The sequence below is a fragment of the Takifugu rubripes genome, chromosome 17, assembly GCF_901000725.2.
Source record: "Takifugu rubripes chromosome 17, fTakRub1.2, whole genome shotgun sequence".
In the NCBI taxonomy this organism is placed as follows: Eukaryota; Metazoa; Chordata; class Actinopteri; order Tetraodontiformes; family Tetraodontidae; genus Takifugu; species Takifugu rubripes.
This window is the reverse complement of record NC_042301.1, coordinates 4,385,873-4,408,637: the sequence shown is the minus strand read 5'-3', so window position 1 is coordinate 4,408,637 and position 22,765 is coordinate 4,385,873. Positions and strand designations below refer to the sequence as shown.

General features: G+C 48.2%; 1 protein-coding gene across 6 annotated transcripts; it reads left to right on the top strand.

Moving 5' to 3' along the window:
- Window positions 1-669: 669 nt before the first annotated feature.
- On the top strand, window positions 670-20,287 carry LOC101073538 (adhesion G protein-coupled receptor L1-like). 6 transcript variants are annotated; one of them, XM_029851154.1, is made up of 26 exons: window positions 670-1,287; window positions 1,374-1,518; window positions 6,463-6,582; window positions 7,449-7,662; window positions 8,093-8,202; window positions 8,937-8,951; window positions 10,454-10,661; window positions 11,252-11,516; window positions 11,617-11,956; window positions 12,036-12,329; window positions 12,926-13,029; window positions 13,143-13,328; window positions 13,408-13,446; window positions 13,524-13,704; window positions 13,796-13,918; window positions 14,005-14,222; window positions 14,302-14,475; window positions 14,727-14,939; window positions 15,033-15,253; window positions 15,333-15,399; window positions 15,479-15,567; window positions 16,159-16,327; window positions 16,408-16,557; window positions 16,646-16,742; window positions 16,813-16,923; window positions 17,500-20,287. In XM_029851154.1, the coding sequence occupies exons 3-26, from the start codon at window positions 6,513-6,515 to the stop codon at window positions 19,458-19,460; spliced, it is 5,619 nt and encodes a 1,872-aa protein (XP_029707014.1). In that variant the 5' UTR covers window positions 670-1,287; window positions 1,374-1,518; window positions 6,463-6,512; the 3' UTR covers window positions 19,461-20,287. The 6 variants fall into 6 exon arrangements, with proteins under 6 accessions (XP_029707014.1, XP_029707016.1, XP_029707015.1 ...); XM_029851156.1 differs by adding an exon at window positions 17,222-17,245 and having other exon boundaries at window positions 670-1,518; window positions 17,533-20,287; XM_029851155.1 differs by adding an exon at window positions 17,219-17,245 and having other exon boundaries at window positions 670-1,518; window positions 17,533-20,287.
- The last annotated feature ends 2,478 nt before the right edge of the window (window positions 20,288-22,765 follow it).

Sequence of the window (22,765 nt, the reverse complement as noted above, 5' to 3'; positions counted from 1 at the left end):
TCTGGCTGCGCTTCATGAAACACACACGAAGCAATCACTGCCATTCAGAGCCAAGAGCCGACTTCCCTGCTAATCACTGATTTCCATCGACTTGCTCACACTGTTGCACGCCTGCTCACGTGGAAAGTGCACAGGTGCCGCATTTATACGGCCATCTGAACAGCTCCCGCATTGCTTGGCGCTTAAGTAGGTTCTCCTGCTCATCCTCTGCTGACCTTTGAGCCCAATGCTGCCTTATTGAACCTGAGATGCAGACATGAAAAGGGTGTCTTTTCCTCATTGTAACAGTAAAATGGCAGCCGGGAGGACAAAAGAGTGTTTGTAGAGCTGATCAAACCAGACCAACATCAGCTGTAGTGGAGGCACGTAGGATTGATTACAACCCGACCTCGACTGACAATGACAATGCCGCCTCACGGCCCTCCATACGCACAGGGCTTTAATGAAGGTGAGCGTGCGTGCGTGCAGTGCGTGTGTGCCTGCATGATTGTGCTCACACAACACCTAAACAACATCTGAACGCCACTGCAGAAACTCTCCCTTCAGTCTCGCTCTCAAGAGCTGCTCTGCCATAAAGAACGAATCCTCCCCTCTTTGGATCACTCATAAAACTGCGTCTCCCTCTGCGTCTACACGCGTCCTGGCGCGCACACGGAGGCGGAGGCGCACTCCCGGGTGCAGTACGCGCAACAAGCGGACCAGTGTGGGGGAGAGAGAGAGAAGAGGAGAGAGAAGAACGGATGCAAGGCGAGGCTAAGAGCACAAAAAATCCCTTTCTTGGTCGTGCAGCTGCAGATTTTTTTTAATTTTTTCCCTCCGCATCCTTTATCGGCCTTTAAAAACATTATTGAAAAGCCGGATACATCTCCGCATCCACCCTGATGTGCTGTTGCGTCTCTTCACGTTTCTCCAAGGATATGCAAAGCAGCTGCTGCCGTCGACGCGGTTTCCCGTTCAACGCAAGGATGTAACATCGGGGTGGGAGAGAGAAAAAAAAAATCCATGCTCAGCGGTGACAGACGACGCCCGGGCTCGATGCGCGGTGGTCATCGGCGGACAGACGCGGAGCAGCCAGCGTCGCGTTCGTTTGCGCCCTAATTGCTGTTTTTGCGCGTGATCGTCGTGTATTTTTCCCTTTCCTTTCACCCATCGGAGCTGCGAGGCCTGCAGCCCGCGCCATCTGTGGGCATGAAACCCGTGGGAATTATGATACCAACGTGACGCACAGTCACACAACACAGCGGGGACAGACAGCGAGCCTCGGCTGGACGGAGGGGAGGGTGTGAGGTACGCACGGTACACTGATCAGAGGGGAGGGCGGGGGACGCCCAGTCCCAGTTGTTGGACACATCGCGCTAATGGCTCCCTTATAGCCCAGCAGGTACTGCGGTTATCCCCACAGAATATTTGATTTGTTTCATGCATCGGGCGGAGCAGAGCAGGCGGAAGGGCGTGAGGAGGGCGCGGAAGATGCGGGAGACGCATTGAGCGTGGAGGAGGGAAAGCGGAGGATTGACGGTAAGATATGGATGTAGGCTATGAGGATTCTCTCTCTCTCTCTCTGCCTTCCTCTCTCTCTCTATCTCTCTCGCCCCCACCTTCCCCCCGCTGTCAGAGGCCATTTGATCAGCGAGGGACAGGGATCTGATGCGCTGATGTGCAGGGCCTTACTGCTCTTGGCTGCCATTAGAGCTGGGTCAGTAGTAGTGTGGGGAGTCTGTCAGGCACGAGTGCGTGTGAAATATTAATGCCCACGTGATTATGCTCCTCAGGGCCTCCAAGCAGTGAAGGTAAAGAGGGCCATCGTGTCACATGTTGGCCCCACCAGAAGGGTCCTTCTGAATTCTGTCCACTGCCACATACCTTCATTGCAGCGTATGGTGTGCTGCAGTGAACGCACACGCACACACGCACGCCAACATACACGACGTGTCTGATTGCTGTGAGTGGTTATCGGGCTGGTTTGCTGATTCACCACATATAAGACAGAGCGAGAAAGCGATTGAGGGACTATTATCAATATTTCAGAGAGGGGGGATGAGAGGACTGGGTCAGTGGAGGAGCCCAGGCAGGCGTGATGAAGAGGAGGAGGAAGAGGGAGGAGGGACTGTGAAGAAGAGAAATGTAGACAGGCAGGGGGGAAAGATAAATGTAGAAAAGATGGAGTAAGAAACAGCTCAGTCACGAAATGCAGCCGGCAGACTAGCCATTCTGCCATTGAATATGTGTAAAGATTGTTTTATTTGTTTAATTTTACCTCATTGATTTTACATTTTCAACAGTTTTACAGACGTTTTAGAGCGATTCTTGTCACCCTAACGCAGGCTGATAGATGTCCACCGTGCCTGGCTTTGCAGTTTGGACCAGCTTGTACAGGTTCCTATTATGTCTTTTTGCATCAGTCAGACACAAAGAGTCGGCGAGTGTTTGTGCTGTGAGCATTTTACACGGCAAGCAGATATAAGTGTAATAATAATACAGCCGATTAACATTGGCTGCTATTTCACTTGATCATGCTGCAGCTATCGTCCTTCCTCATTTGAGATGGAGCCATTATTTAGTAATTAAATGCTCTCTATGAGCCCATAAATAAAGGGGATTTAAAAATGTTGTTCCTCAGAACTCAAGGTGACATCAAATACACATTTTATATAAAGCGAATGTGACATTCTGATGAGATTTTTGTTTTTTGTACTCTTTAGAAATGATTTAAATGCACCCTGAGGGAGCAAAAGGGGCTGAAAATGAACAGATTTCCTTGCAAACACTGTTTCCTGTATTATTTGTATTTGGCGATTGATGATCTTTGATGAAGGAGATAGGTTGGGCTGTTGATCAAGCTGAATAGTTTTATTAGATAGAATTTGGCTGTCTTCTTATACCAGGTGCATCAATTACTGTTGCATCACTGCAGAGTATTTGGAACCCAGATGGGGTGTTTTAATGTGCAAACGTGCACTGCGAGCCTGTGAAAATAACCGCAAGGCGTGTTTGAGTTGACATGGCTGGAATTCACAGATGTATGCCTTCATCTCATGTTGGCTGTGGCAAAGCCTGTTGAACAGGCAAACAAAAGCTGCTGTTTGAGCACCGACGCTCCGCACCACTGATGAAGAACCACAAGCCGCTTGTGCAGCCGTGACCTCTCGTCACACCTCGGGGTCGGCAGCCTCTCCGTCCACGTCTGGGCGCTGAGATGGCCTCCGTCTAACAGATTCTGCAGGCAAACAAACTTAAATAAGTGCAGGTGTAAAAGCAGACAATGCTAATTTCCGCTGAGGTCGTTAATGTAAAGATATACAATGACATTATTGTAAAATCGCTGATATAAACAAAGAACATCCTGGGATGTCTGTTTTGGGTTATTGCAGTGATTAAAAGAAAACACACTGTCGCCTGTCACCGTGTTTGCTCTCCAACATACTAACACAGCATCTCCAGGCCCGTAATTAACTGAAACCTGACTTAATGACAGAGGAGGGTTTCAGTAAATGTGAGGCTGCAGGTGTTCACTGAAAAGAGGACGGTGGGACGCGATGCTCCGCGTCATCCGCGGTATTCTCAACAACGTATCATTTTGAATCTGACCGACGAAATCACTCATATTTCCTTTGAAAATGAATAAAACCGCAGTAGGTGATTGTAATCTAATAACAATTAGTAGTTTAATCAAGACTTAATTATATATTAGGATGATTGCGGGTTTGAGTGCTGACTCCTCCGACTGCAACGCGAGGTTTGATTGTGAAACCATGTAGAGCTTAATTACATAAGGACAAGTCCGAATGCATCAAAATGAACAGTCCCTGATCTCTGAAGGAGACCTGAAGTGGATTCCTGTTGATTAGGAAAACAGATTAGATGATACCTCTGTCGCCTGAGTGGAAACCATGACAGCAGCTACACGCAGCCTCTCCCGTTTCAGTCGTCACAGCCTCCATCCTCCTGCAACGTTGTTCAACCGGAGACGCTGCACAAGTAACCATGGAACCTAGCTCAAACAGATTTCATGTTGTCTTCCATCTGTCCGTCTTCTCCCACTTTATCGCTGTATCACCTGCGGGGAGGGGTGGTACACCCTGGACAAGTGGCCAGTTGCCAGCTCATCGCAGCTCTAATATAGGGGATAACATTCGCACCATCAGCCACGCAGACCTGGAGAGACCATAACCCCCCCCCCCCCTCCCCACATAGTTTAACAAGGATAGGAAGGATAGGGGTGAAGGAGAAGCAGCATTTACAAGTAATCAGTAATCATGGTACAGATGCAGTAGATGAGGTGGTCATTGGTCCAGATGACCTGAACAAATACGAATAAAAAGGCCATAAGGTGACTTGTGTTACGATGCAGGCAGCATTCGGAGGTCATTTAAGTAGGTCTTCATCTGCATTTAATTAGCAGACAGTATTTTATTTATGCGAGCCTTTCAGGAGAAATTCCTCCTCCTCATCGATGCGGTCCTATCATTTGTGGTAAACATGAAGCAGGACAAAGGAAAAGCGGCTGGCTGACTCAAAGAGCAGGAAAAAATAGCTGCAATAAATTCTGTAATGCACTGAGAAGAACCCTTTTTCGTCTTTAGAACCTAAAGAGCAGCTTGTGAGAATCTTGAGAAATATGTAAAGAAATCCAGCGCGTTTATTCAGCCTTCCCACAGTCAAAGCAAATCTGTTTGGGCACAATCATAGAACGTAGACGGCTTTGAAAACTAGATTTTGAAACAGGATCATGATAAATCCTACAGAACTCAGAGGCTGGGTAACACCGCACTGAGCTGTGCCTGCATTTCCTGCCTGCAACCACCCAAATGATTGACAGGGTTCAACACCTCCATTCCCCAACGTCTCACATCAGCCAGACAAACGCAACGGCTCTAAAACCATGTAAGTGGCGGCAGTTCAGGCACGGAGGCCTCAGCCATCTGCAAGGGTCCGAAAGGGATGGAAGGGAGCGGAGGGCTCTTTAATATTGTCTGGAGCTTTAAACTTTATCAGCTATCTGGTTATTATAAACATTCCAGTCTATGAACAAACCTCGAGATGATTATTTTCTCAGTACAGCCTTTGTACTCATCCACCCGCAGGCAACTGTAGCACACACACCACACACACACACACACAGGGTATGGATATTAACACTGTTAGGCACACAAATAAATTTATACTCATTGTTAATACTGGATGTACATTTACACGTGTCTGTGTGCGTTAAATGCGTTTCGCCTCAGGGCCAAGAATCACACAATCTAAGGAAGTGCTTTTCATCCAAGTAGGCCGGTCAGAGGCCTGGGGCTAGATTTTGGTTGTAGGCAGGCGAGTAGTGCTGAGAGCAGGAGGACTGTGTGTGGCTTTGTCAGGGCCCATCAGTGTCCTTGCTCTACTTACTCTGTATCAACACTTTAGGGTGTGTGTGTGTGTGTGTGTGTGTGCGTGCGTGCGTGCGTGCGTGCGTGCGTGCGTGCGTGCGTGCGTGTGTGGAGGGATGGGAGGTTGTAAGGCAAAGAACATTCTGCCATCAGATGAGATCAGACGGTTTTTGTTCATGTGTGCACATCTGTGTGTAATGGAAAAATCCTCATTCTGTGTGTGTGTGTGTGCGTGTGTGCGTGCGTGTGCACAAGCACTGTATAAGCACAAATGAGTGCATGTTGGACATTTGTTGAGAAGTGACCTAAATCTGTCTGCCACTATTACCTAACAGGAAGATGGAGAGGAAAGCAAGTTGTGAATAAACACATGCAGGCACACATATGCATGCACACGCACACGCTGACACACACACACACACACACACGCACATCTGCATGGTTGGGGATCACGTACACACAGCAGCAGACTGGATTGCTAAACTGGAGCCCATAAACACGAGACGACTATGTCATCCGTTCTGACCAGCGCCAACAGGTCAGCCTGTTGTATTGAGTCATTTACTGTTGTTCTCCAGTGACTCTGTCTCGTTTGGTCCTCTGCTAACACGCTCTAACATATTTAACGTTACTCATAAAGTGACCGGAACCCTCCTCCCTCCCTTCCTCTCTCTCTCTCTCTCTCTCTCTCTCAGTCTGTGAATAGAAAGATTAAGACTTTTATGGGTCAGCGGCCACCGTCGCTCGAAGCTAATTCCGGATTTAAAACACGTAGCGCTGTTTTACTCGCAAACACAGACGCACACCTGATGTGTCTCCTCCCTCTCTCTCCGGCTGCACTGTGGTATCACCATGGAAACAGACGATGGAGGGGAGTTTTGCTGCAATTGCAATTGCTCAGTTGTTATCTGCTGCTCCTGGCCTGTCTCTATTCCCCCCCTCCTCCTGATGGCTTTTCTCTGATGCACTCTTTCATTGTCAGAATGTGTTGAAGACCATCCATCACCCACCCGGCGAGCGCCCGCTCGCGCTCAAACCGCCAAACGCATTCAATCGATGCATTTCTTCATTCTTGCTTTCGCTGCTTGCCTTCCAGGCTCTTCTATCGCGGCTGCTGGTGCGACGTCCTAATTCTTCCCTCCCAGTATGGCCGTGCCACTGTGGTTCCTGGGGGTGTGCGCTCTTACGCTGTCTTACATTGCCCCCTCCAGCCAAGGTGAGCATCACAGCCAGGTGAATCGTTGGCCCCACCCGGGCCCTTTGCTGTCCTGTGTGAAAGTCACGAGTCCTTGACGTGGCGCCCAGGCTGTTAAATCACTGACTGTCGTTTATCCGTCTGTCTTAATGGTTAAACTGGCGCACGCGGCGACATGATGGCGCTCTGACATTTTGCTGAGTGTTGACCCAAAATTAAAAGCAGCTGCGCTAAGTGGGATCGCAGCCAATTGACACTGGAGAAAATGAACAACAGCTTATTTCATCGTCTTCAGAGCGCAGTTGCGGCACATGTAGAACATCTGAGACAATACATGACCTCAGCGTATTCACTCTCCTTTTCTCATTTGGAATAAACGTCAATGTTAACAGGGACCTTTCTTTGGAATGATTCAATAAATAATATTTCGACCCACCTGTTTCTGAGTAAAAGCTCAGCAGGAAAATGTGTCAGTGTGGCGCCAAGCTCCGTGTTCTAGTAGCACATGGTGCTTTGGGTTTAGTCCTCATGCAAACACAACAAAACCTTGTTGAGATTTTCCAAACACGCAGCTGAACAACCAGATTAAGGTATGGTAATGTGATTTTTCTCCAGTAAGCCTGGTTTTATGTGGATTAATATGGCAAAGGTGAGAGATGGGACAAGCTTCCTTTGCGGGAGAGATAATACACTTGTCAAATGGTGTATAGTGCCACAGACTGATGTATGAGCTAATAACTTACTGGCCAGCTTTCATGACCTCTCACCTCCAGGTTAAAACTGACATGACTTAAACCAAGCTATTCACCACCAACCCAACGATTGCTGTTTTTTTAAAAATGCTTTAACCACTCCCGTCCTCACCCTCCTCCTCTCTTAATTCGCAGCAATGTCGCGTGCCGCCATGCCTTTCGGGCTTCTCCGCAGGGAACTGGCATGTGAAGGTTACCCCATAGAGCTCCGTTGCCCAGGAAGTGATGTGGTCATGGTGGAGACCGCCAACTATGGACGCACTGACGACAAAATCTGTGATGCAGACCCCTTCCAAATGGAGAACACTCAGTGTTACCTCCCCGACGCACTTAAGATTATGGCCCAGAGGTGTGTATGCTTTGGGTGGTACAGTCTTTGCCCTGAAATTAAATGGTAAATACAGTTTGATATACTGTAATGGAATTTGTGTGCTTTTTCCGGCTGTATCAACACTTTAAAGCTGTTAAAGTGATCAGTAATGTCTTCTTCCAGTGCTTTTAATGTGGAATAAGAACCTTAGCCTCCCTATGTTATGAGTCATCCGTGTGTGCATGTGTCTCTCCAGCCGAGTGCGTACACACCATTAGCTGTGGACTCAGCAGTGTTTTCCTAGAAGAGCTGATCAATATTCAGCAAGAGGCAGATTAGACAAATGGAGTGCCCTTTGCTTCCCCTTTCCTGTCTGTTAATCACTTTCTCATTTGTTTCATCCTGTCATCCATCCATCCATCCATCCATCCATCCATCCATCCATCCATCCATCCATCCTGACCTGCAGGTGTAACAACAGGACTCAGTGTGTGGTCGTTGCGGGGGTTGATGTCTTCCCAGACCCCTGTCCTGGCACATACAAGTACCTTGAGATCCAGTATGAGTGCGTCCCTTACAGTAAGTTTGTATTTATAGTACAGTAGAAGCTAGTGTAGCATATATATGTTAATAGTACCTGTATGCCTGAACATAGCTGCATACACTGCACACACACACACACACACACACTCACATTTAAATATGTGCATGTGCCTGCAAGCAAAACGAATTTTAATCTATTTTTATCAAGCTACATTTTAGGTTTTTTCTCTTGGTTTTGTAAGCTCTGATGTCGACATTTTTTCCTTAGGCAGCGTACGTTTACATGCGTGCGAGATACTAAAAGACTGTTGGATGCAGAGGTGCCCGTGCGCGCGTGCGCGGGGGTTGGCACACATGCAAGTGCATGTGTGTGTTTTCCTTTTGCAGATTCGCGCCACAGGAGTTGCTCTCTTTTCTCCACAGGAGCCTGATTGAGGGAAGGAGAGATCAGGGGAGGAGGGAGGGGAACGTGGGTGGTGCAGGTCGGAGTTGGGTTAGGGAGGGCGGGGGCGGGTGGTGGGTGGTGGGTGGGGTAATGGTGGGTCTCTTTTGTGCTTCATTCTTTTAAGTAAACTATGATGTTTGTGGTGAGAGTGGGTTCCAAAAGTCTTTATCTGTGCATTTTTCTTTCTTTTTCTCCTTTTCCTTTTCTTTCTTGCTCTCTTTCTTGCTTTCTTTGCTTCTTGCTTTCTTACTTGCTTTTCTTTACTTCTCTTCTTCACCCTGACCTCTCTTTCTTTCTCTCCCTCTTTTTTCCTATGCTTGAGTAGAAGTGGACCAAAAAGGTAAAGACAATACACTGTAGCATCTTGATCTCTCCTTACCCCGACCCACCTCTCCTCTCTTCTATCCTCTCTCCGACCATTTCTCTCTTCCTCCTACCTTAGGACGTTGTTTCGTAGTCATGCTGGATGTTGCCCCCTCCTTTTTTCATTCCCTACACAGTTATTTTGTTCCATTTTTTCCATCTCTTGTATTGAAACCCCTTCTTTTATCCAGGTTCTGCACCTCGTCTTTCTCTTTCTCACTTCCGCTCTCTCTCTCTTTCTCTCTGTCTGCAGTTTCTTTTCGTCTTCCTCTTCTTTCTCTTCTGGTCCATCTCAGTCAGTATGTTTACCTGCACAGTCGAGCACAGGAGGGTGATCGATAGTTATTGATAGATAGTGTTGGGCCTTTGTTTTACCTATTGATCTATTACATCACAGCCCAAACAACTATTAGCTTGCAGTAAACAGGAAGCATCTTCAGTGGAGGAAAAGAAAAGATTAATAACTGTGCCCGTATGGTCCATGCGGAATGTTGCACTTTTTCTAAAAAATTAAAGAAAGTGCAGCACTTCTTATTCTTACCTGAACGCAGGCGGTCTGACTGAGGTGTGTACAAGGAGAAGTAACTCAACTGCCATCTCCTCCACCGGGCGTATTAGTCCAAGTCAGAAGTCTAATTTAGCCCATTTTCACAAAAATCGTCCTTTAACATCATGTAAATGTGCTCACGCAGTCTTAAACTTTCTTTCTTTCTCTCTTTCTTTCTTTGCAGTCCTTCCTTCTGTTCCGAACATCCTCATACTTATTTTCCCTTTTTCTTCCCCTATAGGAAGAGCCCCTTATTTATCTTCATAGGAAATCTCAGACCAAATGTGTGTGATTACACAGTTTATTCGTCTGGATGTGTGCTTACCAAGCACCGTTTATATGTGTGAGTGTGTGTGCGTGTGTGTGTGTGCATGCCTATTTGCATGCCAGTGTGTGACTGTTGAGCATACGCGTGTCCATACAGTTATTGACATGTGGGTGGACCAATCGTTGTGCCCGACCTAAACTAACCTGCCCTCTCATTCACTTCAAGGCAAAATTTAGCCCCGCCCTCTGCGTCCCTGATTCTACCTCACACTCTTTTTCACTCTTGTTGCACTAACCCAAATCAGCACACACACGCATACACACATGGCACACGAACACACTCACACCTTTCATTGCAGTGTCCACGTTGTGTTAATCACCACACACTAACAGTGTGTGAGTTCCAACACTTTAACATCGCTTCTGTTGCTCGCCTCTCGAGACCAGCGCAGGTGTTTTAAATCCCTCTCTTTTTCTCTTCATCTTTTTTCTTCTTGCTACATCAAATGCATCCAATTCATACATCCATCCTTTTTCCTCTCCATATCTGCCTCTGATACCTGTCCACTCTTTTCTTTCCCTCATGTGCCCTTTCTCTTCCTCTACACTTCCTCTCTCCCTTCTTCACATCCGCCTCTCTCCCCCTCTTAACTCCCACCATCCAGTTTTCGTGTGCCCCGGCTCTCTGGTCAAGATCCAGCCGGCCTCCTCTCTCCTGGAGGCAGAGCACCAGTCGGGGGCGTGGTGCAAGGACCCGCTGCAGGCTGGCGATCGGCTGTATGTCATGCCGTGGACTCCGTATCGCACAGAGATGCTGTACGAGTACGCCTCCTGGGATGATTACCGCCAAAACAGAGCCACCACAACCTATAAGTGAGTGATGGGGTGTGTGTGAAACTGTAAGACCCCAATACTTTATACCCTAACGAAGTAAATTGCTTTTCGTGTTTGGGAGGGATCAGAACACGCACACAAAGCAACTGTTTGGATCGTGAGGTGACCCTCCTAACTGCGAGCGCCAGCCCAGAGGAGGAATTATGTGCATCTCAATCAATTTGCCAATATTTACTTTCTCAATTAGGGCTATGTTTTGCAATGTTAAATTAATGATAAAATACTTTTTAAATAACAATAAAGTCTAAACTTGATTAAACTTGTCACACACTTGGGGTTGGCATTTATTTTGTTATGGCCCCTTGAGACTTATTGCATTTTTAGATGGAGTGGTCCTGCTCTACAAAACAATTCCCCCGTACACAATTAATAAAGCAGCCAGGTTCTTTTCCCATTAAGATACCGAAGGACATGAATTTGTTAGAAGGCAGCCCACTCTTCTACAAAAAGTTCCATAAAAACTTTCTCGAAAATGACTTAAAAATCTTGTGCAGTGATACGCAAACGAATGATTGTTGTAAATAGGGTGCTGCTATTATGCTAATCGTTATTTCATATCGCTCCTATAGGTTGCCCAGTCGGGTGGACGGGACGGGCTTTGTGGTGTACGATGGCGCTGTCTTTTATAACAAGGAGCGAACACGCAACCTGGTTAAATATGACCTGCGGACCCGCATCAAGAGTGGCGAAGCAGTGGTGGTCAATGCCAACTATCACGATACCTCTCCGTACCGCTGGGGAGGGAAGTCAGACATCGATTTGGCGGTGGATGAGAACGGCCTCTGGGTGATTTACTCTACTGAAGCCAATAACGGACGCATCGTGGTCAGCCAGGTGCGCCACCACGAATGAAAGCCGAGTTATGAAATGAAAGACGCTAAAAGGATTCACTGAGTCCCCTTGCCTGCCTTCCTCCCTCTTTGTTGTCTTGTAGGTGAATCCTTACACCTTGCGTTTCGAGGGTACGTGGGCCACCGGCTTCGACAAGCGAGGGGCCAGCAACGCCTTCATGGCCTGCGGCGTTCTATACGCTGTGCGCTCCGTCTTCCAGGACGATGAGGGGCAGGCGGAGGGGCAAGCAGGTAGCGACAAGGTGGTCTATGCCTATGACACCAGCCGAGGACAAGAGCTGCCTGTTCAGATACCCTTCCCCAACCCGTATCAGTACATCTCGTCCATCGACTACAACCCCAGAGACAACCAGCTTTACGTCTGGAATAATTACTATGTGCTGAGATACCCGCTGCAGTTTACACTGCCACCTCCTACAAAGGGTTTGTGGAGCACGTGCCCTTTCGTATTTGTCATTAAGGATGAATGAATAGCGTTTTTCTCCCCTCCCCCACCCACCAGGTCCCCTCTCCTCTCTGATGACAACAGTCCGTTCTTATACAGCCACCGTTGCTTTGAGCCCAGCTAGGCCGTCGGCCTCGCATCCCATCGGCGTCATCAACCGAGGACCCTTTGATCAACGGCCCATAACAGCAATGGTTCCACTAACGCCGCGACCGCCGTTACGCGTCCCTTTGGCTCCAGGCGGTTCGGGTCAGGTGGGCGGTTGTGAGGGTCGGGTGGCACGAGGGGTGCAGTGGCCACCGACCCTGATGGGAGAGACAGTGGAGAGGCCCTGCCCCAAAGGCTCCCTGGGTAGGTGAATGCATGGTCCTGAAGAAGTGTGTGTAGCGTTGCCCATCTCATATTCCATATGGAGTCGCATGTCCTCTCTGTGAACTTGCTGGTAGATGAGAGAGAAGAACAAAACAGGCAACCTTTTCGTGTCACTGCACAGCTGCCTGCAGCTCAGCGCCCCATCGGAGCAAAAGCTCTCCTGCTGATTATGAAGATAAATACAGGCAGGAAAATTGCTTTCATTAAACACACGGTGTGGTAGGAGATTTACAAAGAGACATTAATGGCTCGCTGGAGAAGACACACTCAAATCAGCCAATCCACCTTGAGTTTAGATTCTTTTTGGTGTTAATTGAGACCAAAAATAGCTAAAAGATGTTCCTACATGCTTGAAATGAAAAGGCCTGTTCAGCAAAGAGGTATTTCATCAGTCTAAGTGGAAAGTGTAAATCCATCAAGCTCCTACCAGAACTTTGAAGGTACTGAGCCTCATCTAAACCAGTAAAGGCCAGTAAAGACCCATATGCTTTATTTGATTGATTTCATTAGAAGAATATGGTGCCTGCTAGTCCGATTATCATGCAAACATGAGTGCCATCTGTCCGTCTCTGCAGGTATCGCCTCCTATCAGTGCATGCAGTCTCCAGTGGGCTGGAGCTCCAGAGGACCTGACCTTTCAAACTGTACTTCTCCCTGGGTCAGCCAAATTGCCCAGAAGGTTAGTCAGAAATGCACACACACTCACACGTAGATGCCCTGAAGCCAGTCAGCAAGCACTTCTTTGGTAAATGTCAAAATATTTGACATTAAGAACACGCTGCCTCAAAATAGATTAAGAGTGGAGAGAACGCAGCCAACATCGCTGGTGAGCTGGTCAACCTAACGCGTGGGCTGATCTACGCCGGAGATGTCAGCATGTCTGTCAGGCTAGTTGAGCAGCTCCTGGATGTCCTGGATTCCCAGCTCCAGGCCTTGAGACCAGCCAATAGAGAGTCAGCAGCACGCAATTACAACAAGGTAAAATGCGCATGTTGCCAAGGTCGATTTGTGCGTGACCTTTGAAGCGAAACCCGTAACGTGCTTTTCTTCCTTTCAGCTGCAGAAGAGGGAACGCACGTGTAAAGCTTATGTTCAGGTAAGGAAGCTACACCGACAGAGGCGAGTAAATGTGCAATGATGAGAAGAGAAACATGGTGTCTGGTCTCCTGTCAGGCGGTTGTTCAGACTGTTGACAACCTGCTGGGTCCCGAGGCCCTGGTGTCCTGGGCGGATATGAACGGCGTCGACCAGTCACGCTCAGCATCCCTGCTGCTCGACGCAGTGGAAAAAGGAGCATTTTTGTTGGCTAACAATCTGTACGAAGGACGTTTCAGCGACAGGGCTCCAAATGTTGGTACGTGCTTGTGTGTGCCTGTGTTTGTGTGTGTGTGTGCGTGGTTCTGAACGCAGTTACACCTTGTCTGCGTGTGCCTGTGTGTACACAGATCTGGAGGTGTATGTGCTGAACACTGAGGCAGACATACAGGACCTGACCTTCCCCCACTCCTACGACAGTGACAGCATCCTCCAGATATCATCACTGGCCCTGCAACAGTACAGCAGCAACGGTCCGTTCAACCCAGCAAAGCTTCTGTTAACTCTCACACATTTGATAGGCAAAGCTTGACTAAAATAACCCCTTCATCCCTTGCAGGCCAAGTGAAGCTGGTCCTCACGCTGTATAAGAACCTCGGCTCCTTCCTGACCACCCAGAACTCAACCCTGAGACTCAGTCTAGGTTTAGGGCAGGTCTCCGAAACGAGACGCAGGACCCTCGTTGTTAACTCCCATGTTATCTCTGCCTCTGTGCACAGAGGAGCTAGCAGAGTCTACCTCTCTGAGCCGGTCATCTTCACCCTCAGACACCTCCAGGTGCAGCTGGACACCGAACCTTGTACCCCTGTATCTTTACAATCCATTAATGCTTCTGTTTATCCATTTATCTGTACAGTTGGAGAACCACTTTGGCCCCAACTGCTCTTTCTGGAATTCATCAGGTGTCTCTGGGAACGGCAGGTGGTCCACACAGGGCTGCCGTCTATTACACACCAACAACACACACACAACCTGTGCCTGCAACCACCTCTCCAGCTACGCTGTCCTCATGACTTATGAGCAACCCGCTGTACGTGACTAATGGCAAAATAAAAACAGCATTCATGACAAATCCTTTTTAGGAAAGTTACCAAACCTAATCTTCCTAAATCTAACTCTAGCTTTTATTATTTTACAACAACAGCATGATTCACACACACACACACACACACACACACTGTGTGCACATGTGTTGTCAAACTGGACATATGTCTCAGAATTTGTGACTAATATTAATCTGATGTGCTCATATGTTCTCATCTGACTGGTCCTCCTTTACAGTTTGGGGCTGGTGTTGAGGAACTTCTTGTCTTTGTGGTTTCCTGGGTCGGCATCTCGGTGGCTTTGGTGTGTTTGGTCACCTGCCTTACCACCCTCTGCTGCCAGGGGGCGCTTTGGCACACAGACCACAGTACCATCCACTGCAACCTGTGGGCAAACCTGGTCATCACCGAACTGCTCTTCATCGTCGGTGCCAACAGGACTCAGTACACAGTGAGTGATTTGTGCTTGATCCGGTCCAACTTATACCCCGAGTCTAGAATAATGGTGGGTACTGGTGGTGTATTGAATTGGTGCTGTTTCCAGGTTGTGTGTTCCATCACAGCTGGCCTGCTGCACTTCTCCCTGCTGTCAGTGTTCTGCTGGTTGTGCCTGGAAGGTGTAGAGCTCTGTTTATTACAGCGGGAGGTATTTGAAGGCCACAACTCCAGGAGGAAGTATTTCTACCTGTGCGGTTACTCGATTCCCGGGCTGGTGGTGGCCGTGTCTGCAGCCATAGACTTCAGAGGCTATGGCTCAAAAACTGCGTACGTTTTATTTTATTTCTTTATTTTGTTCACCCCAGATCGCCAGACGTTCTAACTTACCTCTTAATTGCGTGTACAGATGCTGGCTTCGCTCAGATAACTACTTCATCTGGAGTTTTCTTGGACCTGTCGGCGCCATCATCACGGTGAGAGTCTGTGCTTTCATGGAGATATGCTTAAACATAAGCATGTTATTTACTGCTTATTTTATGCTTTTTGCTTCAGCTGAACCTGGTTATCTTGGTGATGACCCTGCACAGAATGCACAGCACAGCAGAATTAAAGCCAGACTCTGGTCGCCATGACAATCTGAGGTATTAAAGCCCTGCATTGAGATAAATGATATCAGTGAGCACGAGTAAATGTGTTGCATAACGGTTAATTCTGAATTTGTAATGCAGCGTTTGTTTAAAGCTGCACATTGTCCTCAACACCAATCCAGGTGAATGTATAAAACAAGAGGTTTTGGTTGTGTGAAATGCCCTTAATCTCCCTTTGATATTTCTATTGTTTACGTTGTCGAATTTGACATTTCTTTAGCGGTGAAGCGACAAATGCAAATTCCAGCGGATCATTCGCTATTAAAAATGCACTGCATTGCAGCATTCACGGCAGAAATGAGATCTGATCGGCCGTGACTGAGAACAGCCGTGACACAACTTTTAATGATTTGTTTCTCCTATTGTGGCGCTCCACGAAGCAGAGCCGCACCTGCGCGCGTGCACACCGATCCTGAGAAAGACTCCTTGCCTGTTCCGTGTCCTGGTGCAGGATTCATTCAACGGCTAAACGACTCCTCTTTTTCCAATTTTCTTGCTGTGGTGAAGATGTTGCAGATGCTTGGATGCGGCTAAAGCAGGAGTGCTTTAACGATCATTAAAATCTGCTTTCTGTGGCATCTGCAGGGCCTGGGCAGTGGGCTCCCTGACTCTGCTCTTCCTGCAGAGTGTCACCTGGTCCTCAGGCCTGATGTTCTTGTCCGCTCCGTCTCTCCTTCTGGCGTACCTCTTCTCCTCCCTCAACACGGCTCAGGCCCTCCTTATTACAATACTGCACTGCACCCTGGCCAGGAAGGTCCGTCTGAGTAACTGTCTGCAGGGATGTGTCAGCGACACCTCCGGCCGTGACGTAACACATGCATTTGTCCCCGTTAGGGTCAGAAAGACTACAGCAGATGCCTGCGTCTCTCGCAGTGCTGCATCACCTCCTCTTCCAGCTCGCCAGACTCCGTAAAGGGCGCAGCCCTGCGCTCAAACAGCCGCTACACCAGCAGCCAGAGTCGCCGCGCAACGGCGAACCGACAGGTTAAGCTCACCACGTCATTACCTGCGCGGTTCTTCGCTAGCTCCAAGAGTGAGTCACTGCTGTCTTAACGGAGAATCTTTCTTTCAGAGTCGCATCAGGAGGATGTGGAACGACACCGTCCGCAGACAGACTGAGTCATCCTTCATAGCTGCAGATGTTAATAACACCCCCACGCTTAACCGAGGTAGAGATCTGGTTCTTTGTGTTTTTCAAATGTCTCTCCCATTCCAACATGTCTCCCTCTCCATCTTCAGCTCCTTTGGGGAACCATTTCCTGACTAATCCAGTGCTGCAGACCCATGCTGGAGCATCTCCCTATGACACAATGTTAGCACAAGGTTACAATCAACCCTTCAGTGCCACAGGTACATTTTAAAATCTTCCTTTATTCTGTCTATTTTTAACAGCTCGCCTCAGGCACCTGCTTTCTCTTGCTGTATTGGTTTTTTGTAGTTTATTCCTTGACTCACGCATATTTTGAGGGCACGTCTCTTATGACACAGTGACAAAACTAGACCGCAAACAGGTTTTAAAAACACTTTCAACTGAATACAGTTTTACTTTCAACATTGTTTTGTCTTTTTGCTTAGAGCCTTGGAATGTTTGTCTTTTAAATGTTTTTGACACTGTCCCTCTGTGTCTCTCTGTCTTAACCTGGAGCAGTAGGAACCTTCAGAAACAAACCGAGTATGAGCTCTCATTTGTTGTGCTCACCCAAATCATTGAGCGTCACTTTGTGATTCATTAACAACCTGCGCAGTTGTGACACCTTGTAAATATCCACAGACCATGAAAACATACATCTGAAACATTTGACAGCATAACTGAGCATTCCATCGGTGACAGTAATCAATCCTCAATGCTTTTTGGTCAAATTGGATCCAAAACGCGCTCACATTCATTCATAAGGTCACACATGGAACTTTTCTTTTGTTCCTCAGTACTCACCGGTGTCTCCCTGTGTCCTCCAACAGAGGGGTGTGTGTCTCAGAGCCAGGATTCCCGTGGAGTGGACAGCGTTTGTCTGAATGGAGGATACACACCCAACACCTTCACCCTACATGGTCTGGGAACTACACCCGGCTCTCGAGCTGGAGTGGTGGGCAGTGCTGACCTTTTAAGGGAGGGAGCAGTTGGGATGGGAAGCGATGAGATATCCCCAGCCCTCCTCACCCCTCACGGAGCCGCAGAGCTGGGAGGCGGCGCCGGGATGCGTCGTAACCTGTCTGACGCTGCAGCTCTGGAGAAGATGATCATCTCAGAGCTCGTGCAGAGCAATTTAAGGCCGTCGGTGGCGATGCCTGTTCCCCCTGAGCGCTACGGAAGCCTGGCCAGGCCCCACCACAGGTCAGCGCTCACCCACGCCACCACTTTAACTCCGCATGCACCAGAGGGTTGGTCGGCAACTATTACGCCAAGTACGCGCCGCAACGGACAAGAGGGCTGGTCACACGCTAAGCAACACACGCAAGATGCTGAGACGCATCCCACCATGAGGGGGCAAGACAGCTGGTCCCATTCACGTGTTTCTGGAGACTGTGAATCACACGAGCCTCTAAAAGACACGGAGAGGGCTTTGCAAGGCACTCTGGGTCGCCGTGGACCACAGGACAGGCAGCAAACACGCCCTCCTGATCTTCAGGCTCGGCCCTACGCGACCCTCAGCCGCACCCCAGGCACACTGTCCCGCCACCGCAACACAGGGGATTCCGGAATGGCAGACAGAGACAGGGAAAGAGAGCGAGACAGGTATCGAGACAGGCCCCTCCCACCTCCCCCGCCGCCACCCCCGCAGGAGTCAGAGCCCCTGTACAACGCTCTGGAGGAGCCACTGCTGATGAAGCAGAGGGAGGCGGGCCTAGATGCGTGGAGAGGCAACCATGACCGGGAAATGGACGAGACTTTTCTCTTAAAGAGAGACGGAATGATGGATGACTGGAGGGGAGTAAATGAGAGGGGGAGGGATGAGCCTTTTACATCCCAGATGAGAGATGGGGAGATGGATGAATGGAGAGGCGGCATGGAGAGAGGAAGGGAAGAGCCTCACTTACTGGAGAAGAGAGGTGCAAAGATGGAGGTTTGGCAGGGAGGAGCAGACACGCAGCAGGGGGAGACGTTCATTACGCAGAAGAAGGATTTCGGGATGGACGGATGGCGCGGTGGGATGGAAAGAGAGAAAGACGAATCCTTCTTCATAAAGGAGCGAGACAGGTGGAGATCAGGGAATGAGTGGGATAATGAGAAACAGAAGGAAAGAGCGGTGGACGTGTGGAGGGGCGGAATGGATGTCGACAAGGAGGAGCCCTTCCTGTTCGAGACCAAAGACAGAGGTCTCGATTCGAGGAAAAGGGGCTCTCTCCGTTACCACGCGGAGCGGGAAGATTCAGACGGCTTCGCTCTGCCTCTGACCCCTGACCTCGACCTCGATCCTGATTCCTCACCTATTTACGCCAGAGAGTCTAACCCTTCCCCGCTCTACCCCGGAGAGCGCAGCTCGCCGCCGCTCAGTATTTTCCCCCGAAGCTCCCCACCGGCTAATATCTTCTCGTCTCGAGAGGTCAACTCACCCCCGAACAATCTGTACTCCCAGCACTCCCCCCAAGTGTATAGCCGGAGCAGCTCCCCTCCGCGATTCTACACCCGCACCTCCCCTCCGACTCTCTCGTATCCTGACAGCAGCCCCGAAGGTCCAGAAGAGGTCAGTCCCACCGGACAGCCCCAGCGGCCCACTTTAGAACTACCCTACAGCCTCGGGCGACCTCCGCTCGGTCCTCGGCCCAATCACCTGCAGACCTTCTACCAGCCGCCACCGCTGGCATCCAATGGAGACGCCGTCTACACATCAGAGCCCACCTCCTCCGAAGGCGACGACGGACAGATGCAGCGCGTGACGAGTCTGTGACTAGGGCGGTGGTGATCGGGGCATAGAAGCCAGGCAGGAGGAGGAAGACGATAAAGATCAAAGGGATTAAAAGCGAGTGATGATGAGGGCGAAGGCTACAGATGATTGATGACACCACAGCAAAGGCTCCTTCCTGCTTCTATCTCCCGACCACCACGAGACTTCCCCCTTTTCATGTTTTGTTACTTTTCTATAGCTGTGATCCATTTCTCAGTTTTCCCCCCTCTTCTTCTCTGCTTCCCCCCCGAGTCCTTATCGTGTCTCATCTCATCGGTGCTTAATCCTCGTTTGCTCATTATTCAGATTTCTATTGGTCCGTCGGCTGGGTGTTTTTTCCCCTTCCCGTAGCAAGCAGTGTGTCAAAGAAGCACTTGTGTGTTGCCAAAAAAATCTTTTCAAAGAACATGTGCATGATTTTATAGTGGCTTTACACAGCTACCTAATGTAGGAAGAAAGTAAGAGTGTGTGCGTGTGCGGATGCGTCTGCGAGGGTGTGTGTCTGTATATACATCATTCTTGTATAATTAATGTATCACAGTGAAGCATTTTATCAATATCTACTGGGGGGGGCTCCTACGTACATGCCTTCCAGCTGATTTTGAACTCTTGCTCAATCCCATTTACACGAGACCGACCCACGCCCACTCTTGTATGTGACGCTAACTGTTGATGATGGAACTCACAGCAGCAGAACTCTTGACTGCAGAACCAGAGATCATATTAAAACCTCAGAACTTTTCTGCAACCCCCCGCGATTCTTGTACATATTGACCTAAAGTGATTGTCTTGTATTGCTATTGGAGTTCAAGTAAACATGTGAAACCAATGTTCCTGTCTTTGTTGTTGTTGTTTGTTCAGTGGTTGTGGGTGTTCCTACTTCAAGGAGGTTTATATATATTGGTCCTGATATGTCAGCAGGCATCTATCGGTGGCAACAGTAGTTGCCAGAATATTCTCATATCTCCTAACAAATGTCCGGACGTTGCTAAACCAAAAAGGTCTCCTTATGATTCCCAAATACGTCGTCAGAAACAAAAGGATCTGTAGAGGAGTTGCCTTTGGAAGATGGAGATGGCAGAACGTGGAGAAGAACTTGAAGAACCCAAAGTTGCTCCTTTTCTCCTGGACAGGTAAATTCAGCTAACCTGATCCTACGTAATGGAGGGATGGACCATCACGCATGAAGCATAACATGTTTGGATCAGGCAACTCAACAGTATTTGGAATGTAGCTACAAACACTCCTTTAAATGTGACTGCAACAGCTCTGCTGTGAGGAGAAACATTTAAAATGGACTCCCAGAACTCTTAAAAAAAGCGAGAATTTTCTTTGAATTAAAAAATAAGGCAACAAATAAACGCATCCAAGTCTGGGCCCTAATATGACCTCACAATACAATACAATAAACAACCAGAATGTTGAGAGGAGTCCTGATTATGCTGCTATTAAAGAGTAGATTTAATACATGGATGACAGCAGGAAATAGAGTTACTGTTAGGTGGCATTAGCAACATTTACAGGAACCATGATAACATCAGTCATTGTCTGGCAGCAGAGTTCAGAGCGGCGCCTCAGCCCTCAAATGTGGCCCAAGTGGTGATGAAACCTCTTCTGTCAGGTTTCCAGCTAAGATGATGAATGTCATAAGACAATACTTGCTCCTCTGCCAAGGACAAAACAATTTGAAATCTTTGAATGGTTGAATGGATTATCGGAAAAAGGGGTGTGTGTGTGTGTGTGTGTTGGGCTGTATGTATAGACAGACAGACCAATCTGTTAGCTCCCCATATGCTTTTTCCAATTAGCCAACATTACGTAACCCCACTTCCTGGCTCATATGGGAAGGAGGCTCAGTCCTATTGTCGCCGCACGCACACACACACACACACACACACACACACACGCGCACACACACACGTGCTCGTGCCTTACTTTATTCCAATTGCAATTCCCAGCACCTCGGCTCTACCCAGAGAACCCAGGGTTGTCATGGAAACTGCAGAATTCCCCGGGTAACGTAGGAGCCAGTTGGCAGCGTGCTCAAGTGCACACAAAAAAGGGATGGGGGGGGGCTGTGATGGATTAACAGCATCTTGAACAAGGAAAATGAACTTCTTGGTCTTGTAGTTGACACACTCAGATTAAAGAAGACTGACTCTCTCCAGTCAGGCTCCTCTTTTCTCCTGGCATGAGGAGTTGGGACGGTTCTTCCTCTTATAACTATTGTTGTTGCTTTATTCTAAATCAAATTAAAAACACAAGAACTCGCTGCGATGTTTTTGTCCACTCAGCAGTCACCGACGGCCTCGACCAGCTGGAGGCTTAAACTGGACGAAAAGGAATGAAAAGCGAGATGAAACATTTTTCTTGACTTTTTCCTGTGGGGGTGGCAGAGAGCGAGAGAGTTTCTAAATGTGAAATAAAAACTGAGACTTCCTCTTTAGAAAGCCCACTGCGTCACTATGGAGTTTTTCTCTTTTTTTAGTCTTTTCTTGACCTCAGAAAGTCCAGTCTGTAAGAAAACAAGTATGTTTGCAAACATATGACATCATATACACCTTAACCGTACAGGAGATTTCTTTTTTGATGACGTAATGATTAATTTGTCCCCGTATCGTACTGTATATTAGTCTGGCAGCAACATCTAACGTTTCATATTTATCTTCATGCTTTAATTATTAACCTGTTTCCTACCTGAGGGCTGCAGATGTTAATTAGCTCTACTCTCTTATACATTATCAAATGGCTAAATTTATGTTACATATTGTACACAGTCCCCATTGGAAGTTATATCATTTAAACAATCACATGCTCTGCTTGATGTGTCAGGCCACACTTCCTGTTAAGGACATTTCATTTTCTCACTTCCTAACACATCTTTCCTATTGCTACTTCAGTTACTGGATCACATTGTTTTCTTCTGTTTGAATGGTAAATTACATCATCGGCTTTTATGTTTACATGACAACATCCGTCCCCGCTCTAGTTTTCTTCTGAGTCAATCCAACAACCAGTGGAATGCCCGTCATCAACATATCGTCATCATCACTTACTGTCTTCCCTGCTGAGTCTGCATCACCTGTCAGCCATCATGTGCACTTTTCACACCCGAAAGTAAGCAGATTTGTGCTTTTTGGCCAAGGATGTAACACACTGAGCAGAAGGCATCTGGAGTCAGCAACAGCTGTTCATCGGCTCCATCCTTAGTCTTTTACCCTGAAGAGATGATAAGCTCATAAGGGAGTGATGTGGTTTCCAAGAACAACACTGATGAAGCCCACCTGCACCGTTTTCACTTCCCTTGG